The following is a 14,030-nucleotide window of genomic DNA, read 5'->3' as shown; positions in this document are numbered from 1 at the left end:
GATTATCCATTAATGATAATAGAATGTCAAGCTGTACCCAAAAAAGATGAAGGACTAACCAAACAGAGTTATTTCAAATAAGCCTTATTGAAAAATTCCTATTTTCAATAAAAATTCAAAAATAACTTACGAGGAAAAAGTTTGAGGCTGACCAATAGTAGCCTAGACAAAAATGTCCGTCCTGGAAGAATAGACACCATCCTCAATTGTTGTTAAAGTCAATGGCGATTTATAGTAGAATTTTCAAATATCCCACTCCATAAAATTTATAACACATGTTTGTTTATCTTCTGTTAGTTTCAGTAGTTTCGAAAAAGTTTTATGAGAGTCGCGCTAATTGTTCCTTGTTCGAAATTACGTAAAATTTGATTTCTTTAATTAAAAATTCTTGATATATTTTCTATTTTGATATGGAGGTTATTGATATTTAAATTTGACATTAAGTTACTGCACGATATGTATTATTATTAATTAGATGATATTATTTAAAGCTAAATTGATTACCGGAACAACATTAAGTTTATATTTATATATAATTATTATTATTAATATTATACGCTATTTCATTTCTTTCCACTTAAATCTAACTACCTGTTTTGCGAAAAATCTATACTGGCTCTAAACATTTAGATATATTCATTGATATTCACTGATATTTTGTTAAATTCTGTAGCAATGGGATACTTTTAAACTATGATTTACTTTTAATACACTTCTCTAATTAGTTTCCAGCTAAATTATGAAATTCGCGCGCCAAGTTTTGTACGGAAAACCGTGAAAATTTGAAAAGTCATCCCAATACACGGGATCATTCGAAGACATCATCATATTCGGGTTTATTTTCCTCCGGAGAAATTTCTCCTGGTCCCGAAAACTGACCTTAAAATCGCGAGTCCGTGAAATTAGTGGTGGTCCATAGCGTACCCTGGACCGTTTCCCGTCAGGCCAGGATGTAACTGGGCCAGCGACTCGACTGAACAAGCGCCTCTAGAAAGTGCCAGCTATATATTTTTTGGAATTCACCACCGCGCCTGCTAAAACCGCTTCTCCGCTTTACCTCTCTTTCTCTCTCTCTCTCGCAGACACACACTCTTAGCTAGTCTGAAAATGGCAAGACTAGCGACCTCCTACGAACAAATTGTTAACTATAAATAGAATTGTTTCACGATACTCTGTTTTACTATCCTTTCAGAAAGGTAAAGCAGGTATATAGTACATCCCAAGGTTTGAAGGCCTGGATTATAAGGATAACAGAAGGTACTGATTCTCAGCGCCCCATATAATAAGGGACCCCCCACCATATTCATGAATGGTATTATTTTGGGGCCCTAATGATACGCTGCATTAGCCCAAGGTGCTCCAAAATAGGTTGATTCGGTCCCGAAGGTTTATGTACGTTGAGAAATCAATGTTTATAAATGAATTGTTCCATAGAATATATAGGAAATAAACTAATAGCGTATTGCACCAAGAAGAACTAAAAGTTAGTGTCAATATTTATAAAAGTCTAGTCCTATTGGTACACATTCTTAATTAGTTTAATCCCAATTATTTGCAGATAGTTCTTATGGCATTTACGTCGTTGAAATGTGGTACGTTTTACCATTTTGATAGGTGTATACAGAAAATAAGTATGAGAGGCCACGGTGACCCAAAATCGATTTGGCGGGAAAGTGAAGATCCTAGTCGCCTATTTTTGGAAAGAAAAGGCGGGAAAAACGGAAAATGCTAGAGAACGAAGGAAAGATAGCTTACTGAAGATGGAAAAAAATAGTAAAGTGCAGGAAAAAAAAAACGAAACTCTCCGAAACCTTCCTCGCCCGCACCCTATATAGTCATAAGAATAGCCCATTAAAAAGATAGCACTGCATGCGAGCCAGGGTACCCAAGTTTTATGGGGTCTAGCTTTGAAGCAATATACAGGGCGATGGCACAAGCTTCGAGGGAACGAAGGGGGTCCTGTCACAGTGATTTAACTGCCTTTTCCGAGGATTAAAGATATAAATTTTGCGTGGAAAAACTCTAACACCAATCTTCCCTTAAAAAAAAATAACTTTAAGTTTTTATACTGGTCGGGCCAAAACCCTTAATAGCTCTCCTAGCAACCTGGCACATTCGACTACAATTCCGCCATTTTAAAGTCTGGAAAAGTAGTCCAAGGCTTATTGAGTCTATCCCTATATCCATTCAAAACTTATCCTTTATAAAATGGAATTACTTTAAATATCAAAAATAAACAATTCTACTTTAGACTAATAGAAAAAAAGAGACGCTAAACCTATCATGTTACTTAGTGCTCTAAAGACTTCAAGGATGGAAGGAACTGGTTTAAAAATGGGGTTCAAAACAGGCAAGAGCATCTTGTTCAACTATCCTTTGAGTATTACAAGCTATAAAAACACTGTGGTCTTTTTTGTTCCACGTGAATCAGGAACCCTTTCGCAAAGTGAAATTTAGAGTCACGATATTAAAAATAAATTTAAATTAAGGTCTTCCCTGGGTAGACAACAAATGGCTTTAGAGTATTCATTGTTTCAAGTTTTAAGGCGACACTTTCTACTCCAAATGAATTTGGAGGCCCCCGAAGTTCGCTTTACCAACTTAAAGACGAGAGAAGATTGCCTTTCATTTTAAAGGTATATTTCATAAGTTTTAACCGGTAGTCAAGTGGGACCGGAATTAGCTGTTAAATTCTGGGTAATGGTTGGCGCTGTCATAGTAACAAATTGAAAATTCCGCCTTAGTTTTGAGGACGATGCAAAAGAGATTTACAGGCAATTTAACGTAGGTGATTGTCATTTGAGGAATGTTACGAAAGATACAGAATAAAAGACCAGAATCTGTATCGTTACGGTGTCTCCATGGTGTGAAGACCTCATGCGAATTTTAAGCAGGAGAAAATATGCCTATTTAAAGGAAAATTTCAGTTAACACAACAATATACTTTAAAAGGTATTTTCCTAAATAGATAAGGAAAATGTTGTGTTACCTGAACTTTACCTTTAAGTTTGAAGGAACAATCAATGTCAATGGTAAGCACACCCACAACAGAAGACAATTAGACATCACTTGTCAATGTCTCCTTCAACTAATTTCCAACTACCATAACAAATAAAACAAAACCATAATGACATTAAATCGAATCAAATCTGAATCTACGACAAGCACGCGATAACGTATACAAACGTTTCCAAATTAAAGCATGTAGAAGACAAGTAAAAAAAACACGAGATTCGAACATGGAATGTGTTCACTTGACCAGCTTTTTTAACTTGTGCCACATGAGAGTCAGGTATGATTTGAAATTAGGGTAAACAGAAAGAGACCTAAATGAATGAACTAAATCAAAGTAAAAGACACCTTTGAGTAAAATGCAAAACGCTCTGTGAGAGAAATTAGTTTATAAACTAGGTTAATAGAGTTAGAATGTTTACAAGTTACCTGTTTAATCCTGTTAACTAAAATAGTGCATAACAACAGAGATTTACTTAATAAATCCCTCTGCAGGCATCGGGTAATAAAATTATCAACAATAAACAACTTTTAATGATAAGTCTAGACATATTTAGGTCGCGCAAAGTAACAACAAGCGTGTGACATATATTCATTAATTTTAATTGGAATTAGAGAAATTTTAATGAGTGTTACGCTTAAAGTTTCCCAGTAAAACGAAGTTAAATTTAACTAGTATTACTTTGATAACTAAGGGTACATGGAATTATTCCCTACAGTTTTTAAGTAATAACAGGGAAAACTGACTTCTTGATAAGTACCAACTCACTAACAAAACGTAACTCGAGTGTTTTTTAGCTTAAATGATATTCCTTAATTAAGAATCAGTTAAAAATTCCTCAATTGCAAGACAGTCATTACTAAAAGCAGAAGTAAGATAAGGGACTAGAAGTATTGAGGTAACAAAATTCTTCACTTGGCGAAAGTGAATATTCTTGATAACACACCAACGGTTGGCCCTCTGGTAGCGGTTTCTGAATTTTCCCTCCAAAACGTGAGACGCTCGTGGCGGTAGACGGCCGAACTAGATTCAAGCACCCGCGTCCGTGTTCCGCAGCTTTAGGTTGAGGGGATGGGGGTAGGAAATGTTTTTGGAACTCGAGCAATATTTTTCTCTCTAGTGTAGGCGCGATGGAAGCGGCATAAAATCCTCAAATTTGTTCAATAGTGCCAGGATCTATTACCAATGCTAGAGCACTTCACTTCTAGTCCCTTATTTTACTTCTGCTAAAAGCTTAACCCTAGAAATATTTCTCGAAGTTATTCAATAATTTACTGCATTGACTTTTAAGATTTTTTTCGTATGTTTTCCATTTTAGAATAAACCCTGCACGGTAAATAAGACTTAGGACAGTTTCGCTCGCAAGTATAACGCTGGCGTTAGCTACAGCTAAACTCTGTTAGAGTCGCAAAAGGGAAATGGGAAAGCATTAGTCATTGCACATAGCTTAATCTCGGCCTAATAATTAGCTATACCCATATCGGAATCTGACCAAAAATAATACACAACTATCACGTTACAGAATCCCTTAATTAAGGCCAAGACCTTATAGAGAGAGTGGACATAAGGTTAGATAAATTAACCATAGAGGTTGTTTTACCAACACCATTACGTCCTTTACGTTTATACCTAGGAAAGCAAAACTCCGAGAGTTACTTATTTCCAGCGTGAACCCATCCTTGGTGCGAGAGATGTCCAGTTATTTGGAAACAGACCTCGAATATAGTGGGTGGACGAGGTGTTTACCAATTGGGGAATATTGATTAAGGTTAGCTTTCCGAAAGGACATGGATGGGCACTGAGTAATGCTGGCTGCCTATCATTGATTAGCGTTCATAAGCAGAGGACATTGGTACTCTCTCTCCTACCTCGAACTCTAGCTCTAGCTCTAACTCAACCGATTCCCTTTACAGTATATATTGACGCGTACAATCCGGATTTGGTATTCGGAACCATTGCGAGGTTCCCTATCTGTCTTAATTGACAATATGATCTATTTTAGCGCTTCCCACAGATATCTTCCCAATTTGGGCATGCATTTGGCCCGTTTAGACGTCGCGCTATATACACCCCATCTCTTTGCTCCCTAATTTCGGAACGTCTAGTAACAATAGAAGCCGATTAAAATTAATTCTACTTTCGGAACTTTAACGAATTTATTACGGAGTTGTATGGAAAATTAAAATCATATTATTGACTTCAACTTTGCCCCTCCATTAAATTATTATAAATATTCCCTAATTGCGTACATGGATCGAGTAAACAAGCTTCGAATGATTAAATTTTTGTAGAATTTACTGTAAGATCAAAGACTAACAAACTTTGTGACGTTATAGTGGTAAATTATAAGATAGTTCCAAAATATTCTACCATAAAAATAGGGTTGCCTTGGAACTAGGCGACATACCCAACCCACATTTTGTACATCAGAACTGTACCAATTTTAATTTTAATATTAATATTAATATTAAGAAATTCGATGGTATGATAGGTAAATTGGTTCTCTAGTGGATGTCAGATGATTCAAGTTTCGACAATTTAAATCCTATGGGAAAAATGTTGAGGATATGATAGATATGTTGTTCTCGCCAAAGGTACCAAGGACTTGGATATTGAAACTCGTAAATAAAAAAAATACCAGAATATTTTTTTTTAAAAAAAAAGCCAAATAAAAAGTCCCTGAAAATCCTTCGATTTTATTTTTTTCGTTAAATTTATCCGGAAAAAAGTATTAAGTTAAGTCGAAGGTGAGAGGGGTTTCTGGAGTTTAAAAGTAAAGGGTTTAGTATAGAATATAGAACGAACCGAGCCAAAGCCATTGAGTCTATTTTAAAAGCACTTAAGTTAGTGTTTTTCCGGAAACTTTAGCTTTTAGCGGGTGTGACGAACAAAGTATAGCAAGGCCTGTATAACTTTCCCACCAATGTACCCTCTCCGCCTTCTTCCACTCCACCCTACGACACTGCACGTTCTCCAAGGCTACACTGACTGACCTGACTTTTATTATTTCTCCTGGAAAAGGCTGGAATTCTGGTCTTATCGTGCAAAATTTTCGACTAGTACGAAACAAAAGCTCCCCGACTCCCGAATTTCAACCGTATACCTTATTTCTATGGAGTTTCCCCGCTCAAAATGAAGAACAAAATATTAAGCGCCGGAAAGCGCCAGACATCCGCTTACAATCGCTTCTAAAAGCCACCAATCTAGGCTCTGTCACTTATCTGAGCTATGGGGTCCTAGAGACTTCGGTAAGAGAGGCAACAGTGTAGTTCATAAACGGAAGTAAGATATTTTGTTAATAGAAAACTTTTACCAAAGAATAAAAGCCTTTCACATGCGATAAACTAAAACTGGGTACATCAGGTTTGTAAGAGTGTTTACTTCAAGTTGTTCTTTAACTGCATTAGCTACGAACCCAACACTTCAAAGCTCCTTGCTCAATGAACCACCAATTTTGCTTTAATAAACTAACTTCCATTTGGATGTAGACAATGGAGTTGGAGTAGCATAAGTTTCAGCGCATTTGGGCGCGAATGTATACCTTGGGTTTTGGCGCGGGATTTCCTAGATAAAAATATTTCGCTGGTAATTACGCCATTGGACGTTAACTGCCTCAACCTTTGACCTAAATTGGGTACTTTTAAAAGAGGGATATTTTCGTCAGTATCATTACCACTATCAGTTTCATCACCCTAGCTACTAAGTGAGGGGTCCTTTTAAATATTAGAGCTTCAAAATGATTTTTATCTAGATTTACTGGAGTGGGGTTGTATATTATTTATTTATATTGTTTCAGGAAACTATAAACAAGCATTAAAACAATTTGGGAACTATCAGGAGAACTAATAATTAGTGTATAGCGTGAGTTTCGCAAATTTTCATAAAGCGACGTAAGAGATGGTTATTTATAAAGGCAGAATGAAACGTTTTCAATAACCTTATTGGCCATGCGTGTGACAAGTCTTAACCCGCAAAATGTTTAATAAACCACTAATGTCGCTTTTGATTGATACTTGTTAAGTCTTGCCAAGGGCATGGTGAATAAGACTTCACGCGGTTATGTTTTATCATGTACAAATACGATATTCATAAATCATTTAAATTTTAGTCGCTTGCGGGTACATGGAAGGTTCTACCTATACCATTTGCTTAAATACCAGGGCAGTATCTCTTACAATATCCCAACCACCCTTTAGGCCTAACTAATTTGCGTTCCAGGTTTGAAATGAGAAGAGCATGAACAATTTAAACTTGGGACTCTTGGCGCCCGGGTGCTAGAGCCATAGTCTCCTTCTGGTCGAGCCCTTAATATTAATCACCGCTTTCTCACGCAGAAATTCCGACCGAGACCGAAGCAGCCCTCATTCCCAGAGCATCGTGACCCCCTTTCAGAGATCTCTCTCTCTCTCTCTCGCTCGCTCTCATCCAACTAGCAGTGATTCAAATTTGATTAACGCGATGGCAAAAGACAGCTCAAAGTTACGATAAGCTTATTGGGTGAGAATATGGAACCGCGCCGGACACCGCACGCGCTGGTACAGACATAAATGAAGACCTTGATTCAACCCAAGAATATTAAATGAAGTTCTGTCAGAATCAAACACGGATAGAATTAAAAGTGTCCAACATTTAACGACGAAGAAACTCCCGCATTTTGAGTATCAAAATCTGATATAAAACATAGTACAAGTCTTCTACGTTAAGCCTAATCATAAGTTCGTAAGTTATGTTCCATAAGTTTGTCACTGTTTACTGAGAGATTGTCATTAAGTGACGTAGGTCATAGATTCTCGTAAAGCGACGCCTGGTGAGGCGCTGTCAATAGGAAGAATGACTGCAAAACCGATCGTAGTCAACTCTCACGCCATTCTCGACCTAGCTCTCAGTAAGTCTCTAGCATTACGAAGTATAGGTAGGAACAAATATTATTAACTTATGGCCTAATGTATATTCTTGTGATGCTGAAATAGAAAGAGGGATGGAATTAGATCAAATGATGGCGCAAAATTTCAAGTCTCATCCTCTTTGTTTGGCGGTAATTTTTCGATGACGCTAGAGAGAGCATTTTAGCAGAAGAATCGTATTACTATATAGGAACCCGGGGTGACATTTAACAGTTTGATTAAGTGATAAGGGGTCGCGCCAAGGCCTATTTCAAATTCACTTGGTTTGTGAGGCAAATATTATTGCGCTAGTTTGAATTGGGCAGAAGTGTTAGTTATAAGAGTTGAAAGTTGAATCTATTGTTTTAAATAAATGTTATTTTTCGTCAAAAATAGATTAAGTCAAAGTTATTAGCATTATCCCCCCGTTCCAATTTAATATATAAAGCCGCCAGCTAATCAATTTCCATTTAAATCAGAGAGCTGTATAAACTCCGTTCGGAATTTAGAATTGCACTCTTCCTCGTATTGTGATTCGCGGATAGTAGCTTTAGGCTTAAATTATAGCATTGTGTTGAAACTGCTAAGCCTAACAGCGCGGTACATCTCCTAATTGAAAATAAAACGAAGAATAAGGAATAACTCGACTCGAAGTAACAAATTTATCACGCCAAATATTTCGAGAGATCTTGAGAACTTTAGACATCTTCTAATTTGAAATTAAGAGAGGGATTCCAAATTTGAAAACCGAGTTCGACAGGTCATGCACGACGTCACGTGGCCACGTCTACAGATACATCGAATTAGTGTTATATTCTTAAAGGAAGCATCTTGTAAATTTTAATATCTCTCAGAGACAATCCCACCCCCTTATCTCCTAAAGATATATATATGAACTGTCCATCACTTAAAATACATATAATTCGAAGGGGAACTCGAGTTACCCCCTTCTTCGAGATGAAATGATATTTGAAAGGAAGAAGGAATTAAGTCAAATATTTCGACTTCATTTGAGATACGGCGCGCGTTCGCTGTTGTATTTTTCGATTTTCCGTCGTCTTTCGCTTCAATATTTTCCTCTTAGCCTTAGCCCACTTTACCCATAAGCGATATAGCGTGTATGGCGAGCCTGAATGGCTCCAAAAGCGCGGGCATAATTAAGCCATTAAGCCTTGGTTGAACGAGCGGCAAAACAGGGTGCGCCCTCGCTCGGTCGAACTAATTCTAACGGACCAATGAACCCCCCCCCGAACCTCCTACGATATAGAAAGGGATTAAATATTGCCAGATGAGTAGACAGTTTCTTTAAAACCTCATCCCTAATATGATCCTAACTAATTTTAACTATTAGAGGCGACGAAGCGAGACCCTTCCTTGATAAACGAAATGATACCTTGATTCGATATAGAACGCGGTCGGTTTAAGGTCATTCGTAGATAAAACCTCGAGTGACACAAGCTTGTCTTGTTAAAAATAAAAGGTGGGAAAACTGATTAACTGGCGCTCGTCACTTCAAGCGGTGTACTTTGGCTTAAAGCGTCATGGAAGGTATAATAACAAAGTCGAAACCGTCTTTGGTTACCCGCTTGACGCGACGACAAATTACCGGAAAGTGAGGGAATGCGGTAAGGGGTATAAATTGGAGACTGCAGTTTCGTCTCCCTTGCTCGTTAAACCTAATTATTGCTATTTAGTTTATTAATAAATTACGCGGTCACATCGTGTTAATTGATTCGGCGAAGTTGGGAAAATTAGGTCAATTTTGGATTTGCTCCGCGTTTGGGTTGGAGTCTGGCTAAATAGGGAAAATTTCCCGCCAAAAATCTTGATGAAACTTATATTCTCATCTACAGCTGAACTTAGGCGAAATAAATTATTACTATCAGAAGGGTATAATAGAAGAAGGATGACACATTTAGTTAAGTAACATGATTCTTCTCATGATTGCTTACCTCCTCATCAAACTTCAGATGGGCAACACACCGTGGGGTGAATTCTATGACTGTTTGCTACTAAATCCTCAGCGACCAACCCACGAACCTCGTCATCACGTGGGTCAAAAATCCGGAAATAGTTAACCGTCAATAGAGGATTGATGAGGGAACTATTATCGCGTATGTGATTCGGTTTAGTAAACTTTCTCTAATGTTCTGATGTTGGTTAGAATCATGTTACAATTACCATGCTTCGTGGTACACTTCTCTCGAAGATAAGTATTATATACTTCTGCTGATATGCATAATTTTTACTTTTAAACTAAGCCTAAAACGTATAGGCAAAATTTTGACTTAACTAAATTAAAATTCAGAACGTCTATTGGACGCTTCACACGTTTCCGCGGTCAAATTGTTAAACTCTACTTCCCTATACAGCCAACTTTTAGTTCAATTTTCTCCAAAAAATAAAATGCAAGCTATATCTAAATTTATACATCAAACGCTAGACACGCCAACAGAGTCGCACATGAGGCATTGCAAAATTCAATTCGCATGTTTAAAATTCCTAAAAGTGGGGTTGCTAACTTGAAATTCAGGCATAGTAACGAACGGATAAAGATCCTTTAACGGAGGAGGGCAGGAAAGTTATCCCCGCTATTTTTCCGGTTTATCAGGCAATATGTAATTGGAGAGATAATGTCAGAATTTTACCGCGAGTTACACACACACAAAACGTGGGTAGGAAAGAAGGAAGACAGCACGTGCATTAACTACACGAGCATTTCACGAGCAGCCGCTCCCGAAAGAACCGATATGCTAATACATCTATCGCCCCATCCGAGCTCCTTCCTTGTGCTATCCTGCTAGAGTCCCTCGACCCCTTTTAATAATTACAGCAATTTTTCATCGGAGGGAATTTTTCGTGGCATGTAGGTTAGTCGATAAAATAGACTGTTTCCCATCCCATCTAGAACCCTAGTTCAATTCGTGATCCCTGATTGCAAATCTTCATGCGGTATTTAACAATTACTTTCAGAAATTAGTCACGGGCTAACAAAGTAAGTTGTTGTAAATTTCAGAGAACCGTTTAGGTATTAGCCCTAAAAGATGATCTGTATTTTTTTTCTATTTCAAAATTTCAAAGCGCTATCCTGAGGTAGGCAAGTGTAGGGACGCTGGAAGAATATGATTTGTATCCAACGGTAGGAAAAATAGAATCCTTTACTGGTCGTTGTTAGAATTACAAAATCGACGTGGCTATCTGATCTGCGAAGCTAATGCGAACAGGACTAAAGACAAGATAAGCTCGTGCAGCAACAAAACAATAAACACCCGCTTGTATTCATATCGTACGCGCAATCTTACCTCGGATCAGTGATTACGAAACATGCACTCTCCAATACAGCCATTTTTTCTCCGAAATGAATATATGGGTATTCCCTTTAATTAAAGAGAGCCATCAACGCAACCCCTTTTCCTTCATCACAATACAGTCACTCCTTACGCGCACGACATTTCTCTTAATGTCCTTTTCCCAATTTCTTCCCCACCAGATGGCGCCTCCTGCCAATAAGTCACATTTCCGGTTAGACAGGAAGTCGACAATGTTACACGTACTTTCCCTAAGCCTAATCTATAAGCACGCGGTTTGTGCGTAACCATAGATAACAGAAACATAACATACTTAAAGAAAAATGCTCAAATACTGATAATAACTAAGCCTAATTCCATCTTTTTGAATTGATACGTATTTCTTGTTTCTATGGTGTAACCTCTAATTGGGGAGTGCCTATCAAGGCTTTGAAACGTAGCGCGTGCTAAAGGTAATAAATATACATTCTTTTATCCACCCCAGAAATCTATTAGGTCCGGTCGACGCTTTGTTTCATTTTGAGATAATAAGAGGGATATAACCTCCGTACTAATTTAGAAGTTGGAAGACTATAACTTAGGTAGTTTCAAATGGCGTCTACGCACGTAGTCCATGCTAGGAATTATCGTACAAGATACATGACATGGCTTGTTTCAAAATAAACGAGGTTGTATTCGTTAGAAATCTGCAAGGATTTGTAGGGAATTTTTTTGTTCAAATTATGTTTAGTGCTGTTAATCTTTATGCTTTACGAAATTATAACGAATGGTCTGTTTTGTTTTATGATATTGTTGGAGTTAATAACAATGTTTAAGGGTTTGCGCGAAGAAGTGAGGTCATTGATGTCGTCCTCAACTAAAATTTTAACTTAAAAAAAAAGAAAAATTGAGCATAGGTCTTAGGGTTGGGGCAGAAAAGTCGCTAATCACGAACGCTGCATTCGCAAGGGTTAAAATAAAATAATTTCGAAATAAATAATATATCTCAATGAATAATTTTTCCTAAAACGGATGTTAATTTAAATAAGCACTACCAGCGCCTTTGAAAATAGACCAGATTGCGTCACGGTAGCCCCACTTCACCCTTAACCAAAATGGCCGCCTTCAAATGGCCAAGGCTTATCGCCTTTTCGAAATTAAATAGTAAATTTTATCTCACAGGTTCACGATTAATCTAGATACGTAGAACATATCCAACGATGTACTTGGCGACATCAGAATTACAGTTGAAATAAGTCACTTGGGATCCACATCATCGAATACCATGACGGAGTAGCACGATGCCAAATAATACCAATCCAGAAAATACATGGATCGTTTCGATTCAATTCTAAAGAAATTAATAATTAATTAAACAATAAGCAAACTAAACTACTTAACTTACAATCACTTAGAATATTATAATAAAATTCAATAAAATATAAAATAAATTGGCGTCGAATTAATTACCTTTCAGTTTATTTCGCAAGGCATTCTTGCTCCGTCGACGATTTCGCCTAAACTAACAGATTTTTGACTCGGCAGAGGCTAGCGTGACGTCATCTTAACGTGGACCCTTAGTTATTAAGGCTGCGTTCAGTAACCGGCATCAAAAACATCGATGACTAAAAGATGACATCAATGTCTTACTGAACGGTTTTTCGCGTCTTTGGGCGTGACGTCATGATGCTCATCGGATGCCCATCAGAAAAATCAGCTGTTATAGCGTTTTCCTTTGGGTCCTCGCGGAGCGCTCCCATGGAGGAATAAAACTAGGAGATCCTATTCTTCAGAAACAGTTTTTAACGAAGCTGGAAACTACTACTACCATTTTTATTGCTCCTTGGGAGCGCTCCGCGAGGACCCAAAGGAAAACGCTATGAGAGGAGGTTTTTTTGATGAGCATCGGATTCATGACGTAAATTTCGTCATTTTGCGCCGCGACAATTAAAATAATGTAGAATTGACAAATATTATCCTTATGGATAATAATACTAAAAAGCAATATATTATTTCGGTAAAAAATGGATTCTGACAGAATTTTGATTTAATTGATAAATTGAAGTACAATATCTTTGTAAATAGTTCGGATTTATTATTTAAGCCTCTGCCGTAACGTTATCATAATATCGTCGCCATTAAGAAAAGCATCGATTACACAAAATTGTGCCCTTCAACAACTGCAACGTCATCATGACGTCAAAAGAACACCGATTTCATTTTCCCAAACATCGATGTTTTTCCTGATGAGTGTTACTGAACGCAGCCTAAGCTTGTAAAGATATAGTCCTATTTGAGACAGTTCATCTTTATGAATAACCCCTAACTAAGCATCGTTTAATTGAATTTTAAAGACTGTAAAATAAATACTTTTTTTTTCAAAACCACATCATGCAGATATTTCAAACAGGGGTAAAGACTACTTAGTGTTTAGTATCAACATAGACGGGAAACTCTTCTCAGTTTTCAGAGTTACAACATCCGGGGCGAGTCAATATAGCGTAGCTAGTATTCCATATTTCCATGAACAGATTGATATGATGACGTTAAGTACCTGTTTGGGTAAATCACCATAATGGAAGACCCCTTAACTTTATCTTGGTTCTTGGGGAATGATCCCCGCTTTTGGTAATGGTATAGGATAGTTGGAAAATAGTGTTAGAATGTCCAGTGATCGATTTGAGCCATATTTAAAGGCGTCCGCTGAATGCAAAATGACAGCGGCCTGTTTGTCGGGCGCGTCGAAGGACCCGCTTCAACCTCTATAAGGGATTGACGACGCTATACGGTCGCATCTGCCGCACGCGACTCAGGATCAAAGTCGCCGAATTAAATTGCCCTTGTTTG

The 14,030-nt window shown here is 37.5% G+C and overlaps 1 protein-coding gene and 1 long non-coding RNA gene across 26 annotated transcripts in view; one reads left to right on the top strand and one right to left on the bottom strand.

The window, feature by feature from the left end:
• The window catches only part of LOC149602625 (carbonic anhydrase-related protein 10-like), a 93,111-nt gene extending 92,842 nt beyond the window's left edge, over window positions 1-269 (bottom strand). Inside the window, exon 1 of the mRNA XM_089860836.1 lies at window positions 131-269. Coding sequence (XP_089716962.1) covers window positions 131-200 — 70 coding nt within the window. The 5' untranslated portion in view covers window positions 201-269. The remainder of the gene's footprint in view (window positions 1-130) is intronic.
• Window positions 1-12,583, top strand: part of LOC149602624 (uncharacterized) — a 36,113-nt gene extending 23,530 nt beyond the window's left edge. For all 25 annotated transcript variants that reach the window (XR_016377819.1, XR_016377823.1, XR_016377813.1 and 22 more), the window contains 4 exons: window positions 23-1,483; window positions 1,559-7,898; window positions 7,984-11,656; window positions 12,366-12,583. This is a non-coding gene — a long non-coding RNA (uncharacterized LOC149602624). The remainder of the gene's footprint in view (window positions 1-22; window positions 1,484-1,558; window positions 7,899-7,983; window positions 11,657-12,365) is intronic.
• The last annotated feature ends 1,447 nt before the right edge of the window (window positions 12,584-14,030 follow it).

This window comes from Phalangium opilio, unplaced genomic scaffold (genome assembly GCF_054372755.1).
Source record: "Phalangium opilio isolate 3A_F unplaced genomic scaffold, DU_Popi_V2 ptg000354l_1, whole genome shotgun sequence".
NCBI classification, from domain to species: Eukaryota; Metazoa; Arthropoda; class Arachnida; order Opiliones; family Phalangiidae; genus Phalangium; species Phalangium opilio.
The sequence above is the reverse complement of the archived record's forward strand: the minus strand, read 5'-3'. Positions and strand labels throughout refer to the sequence as shown.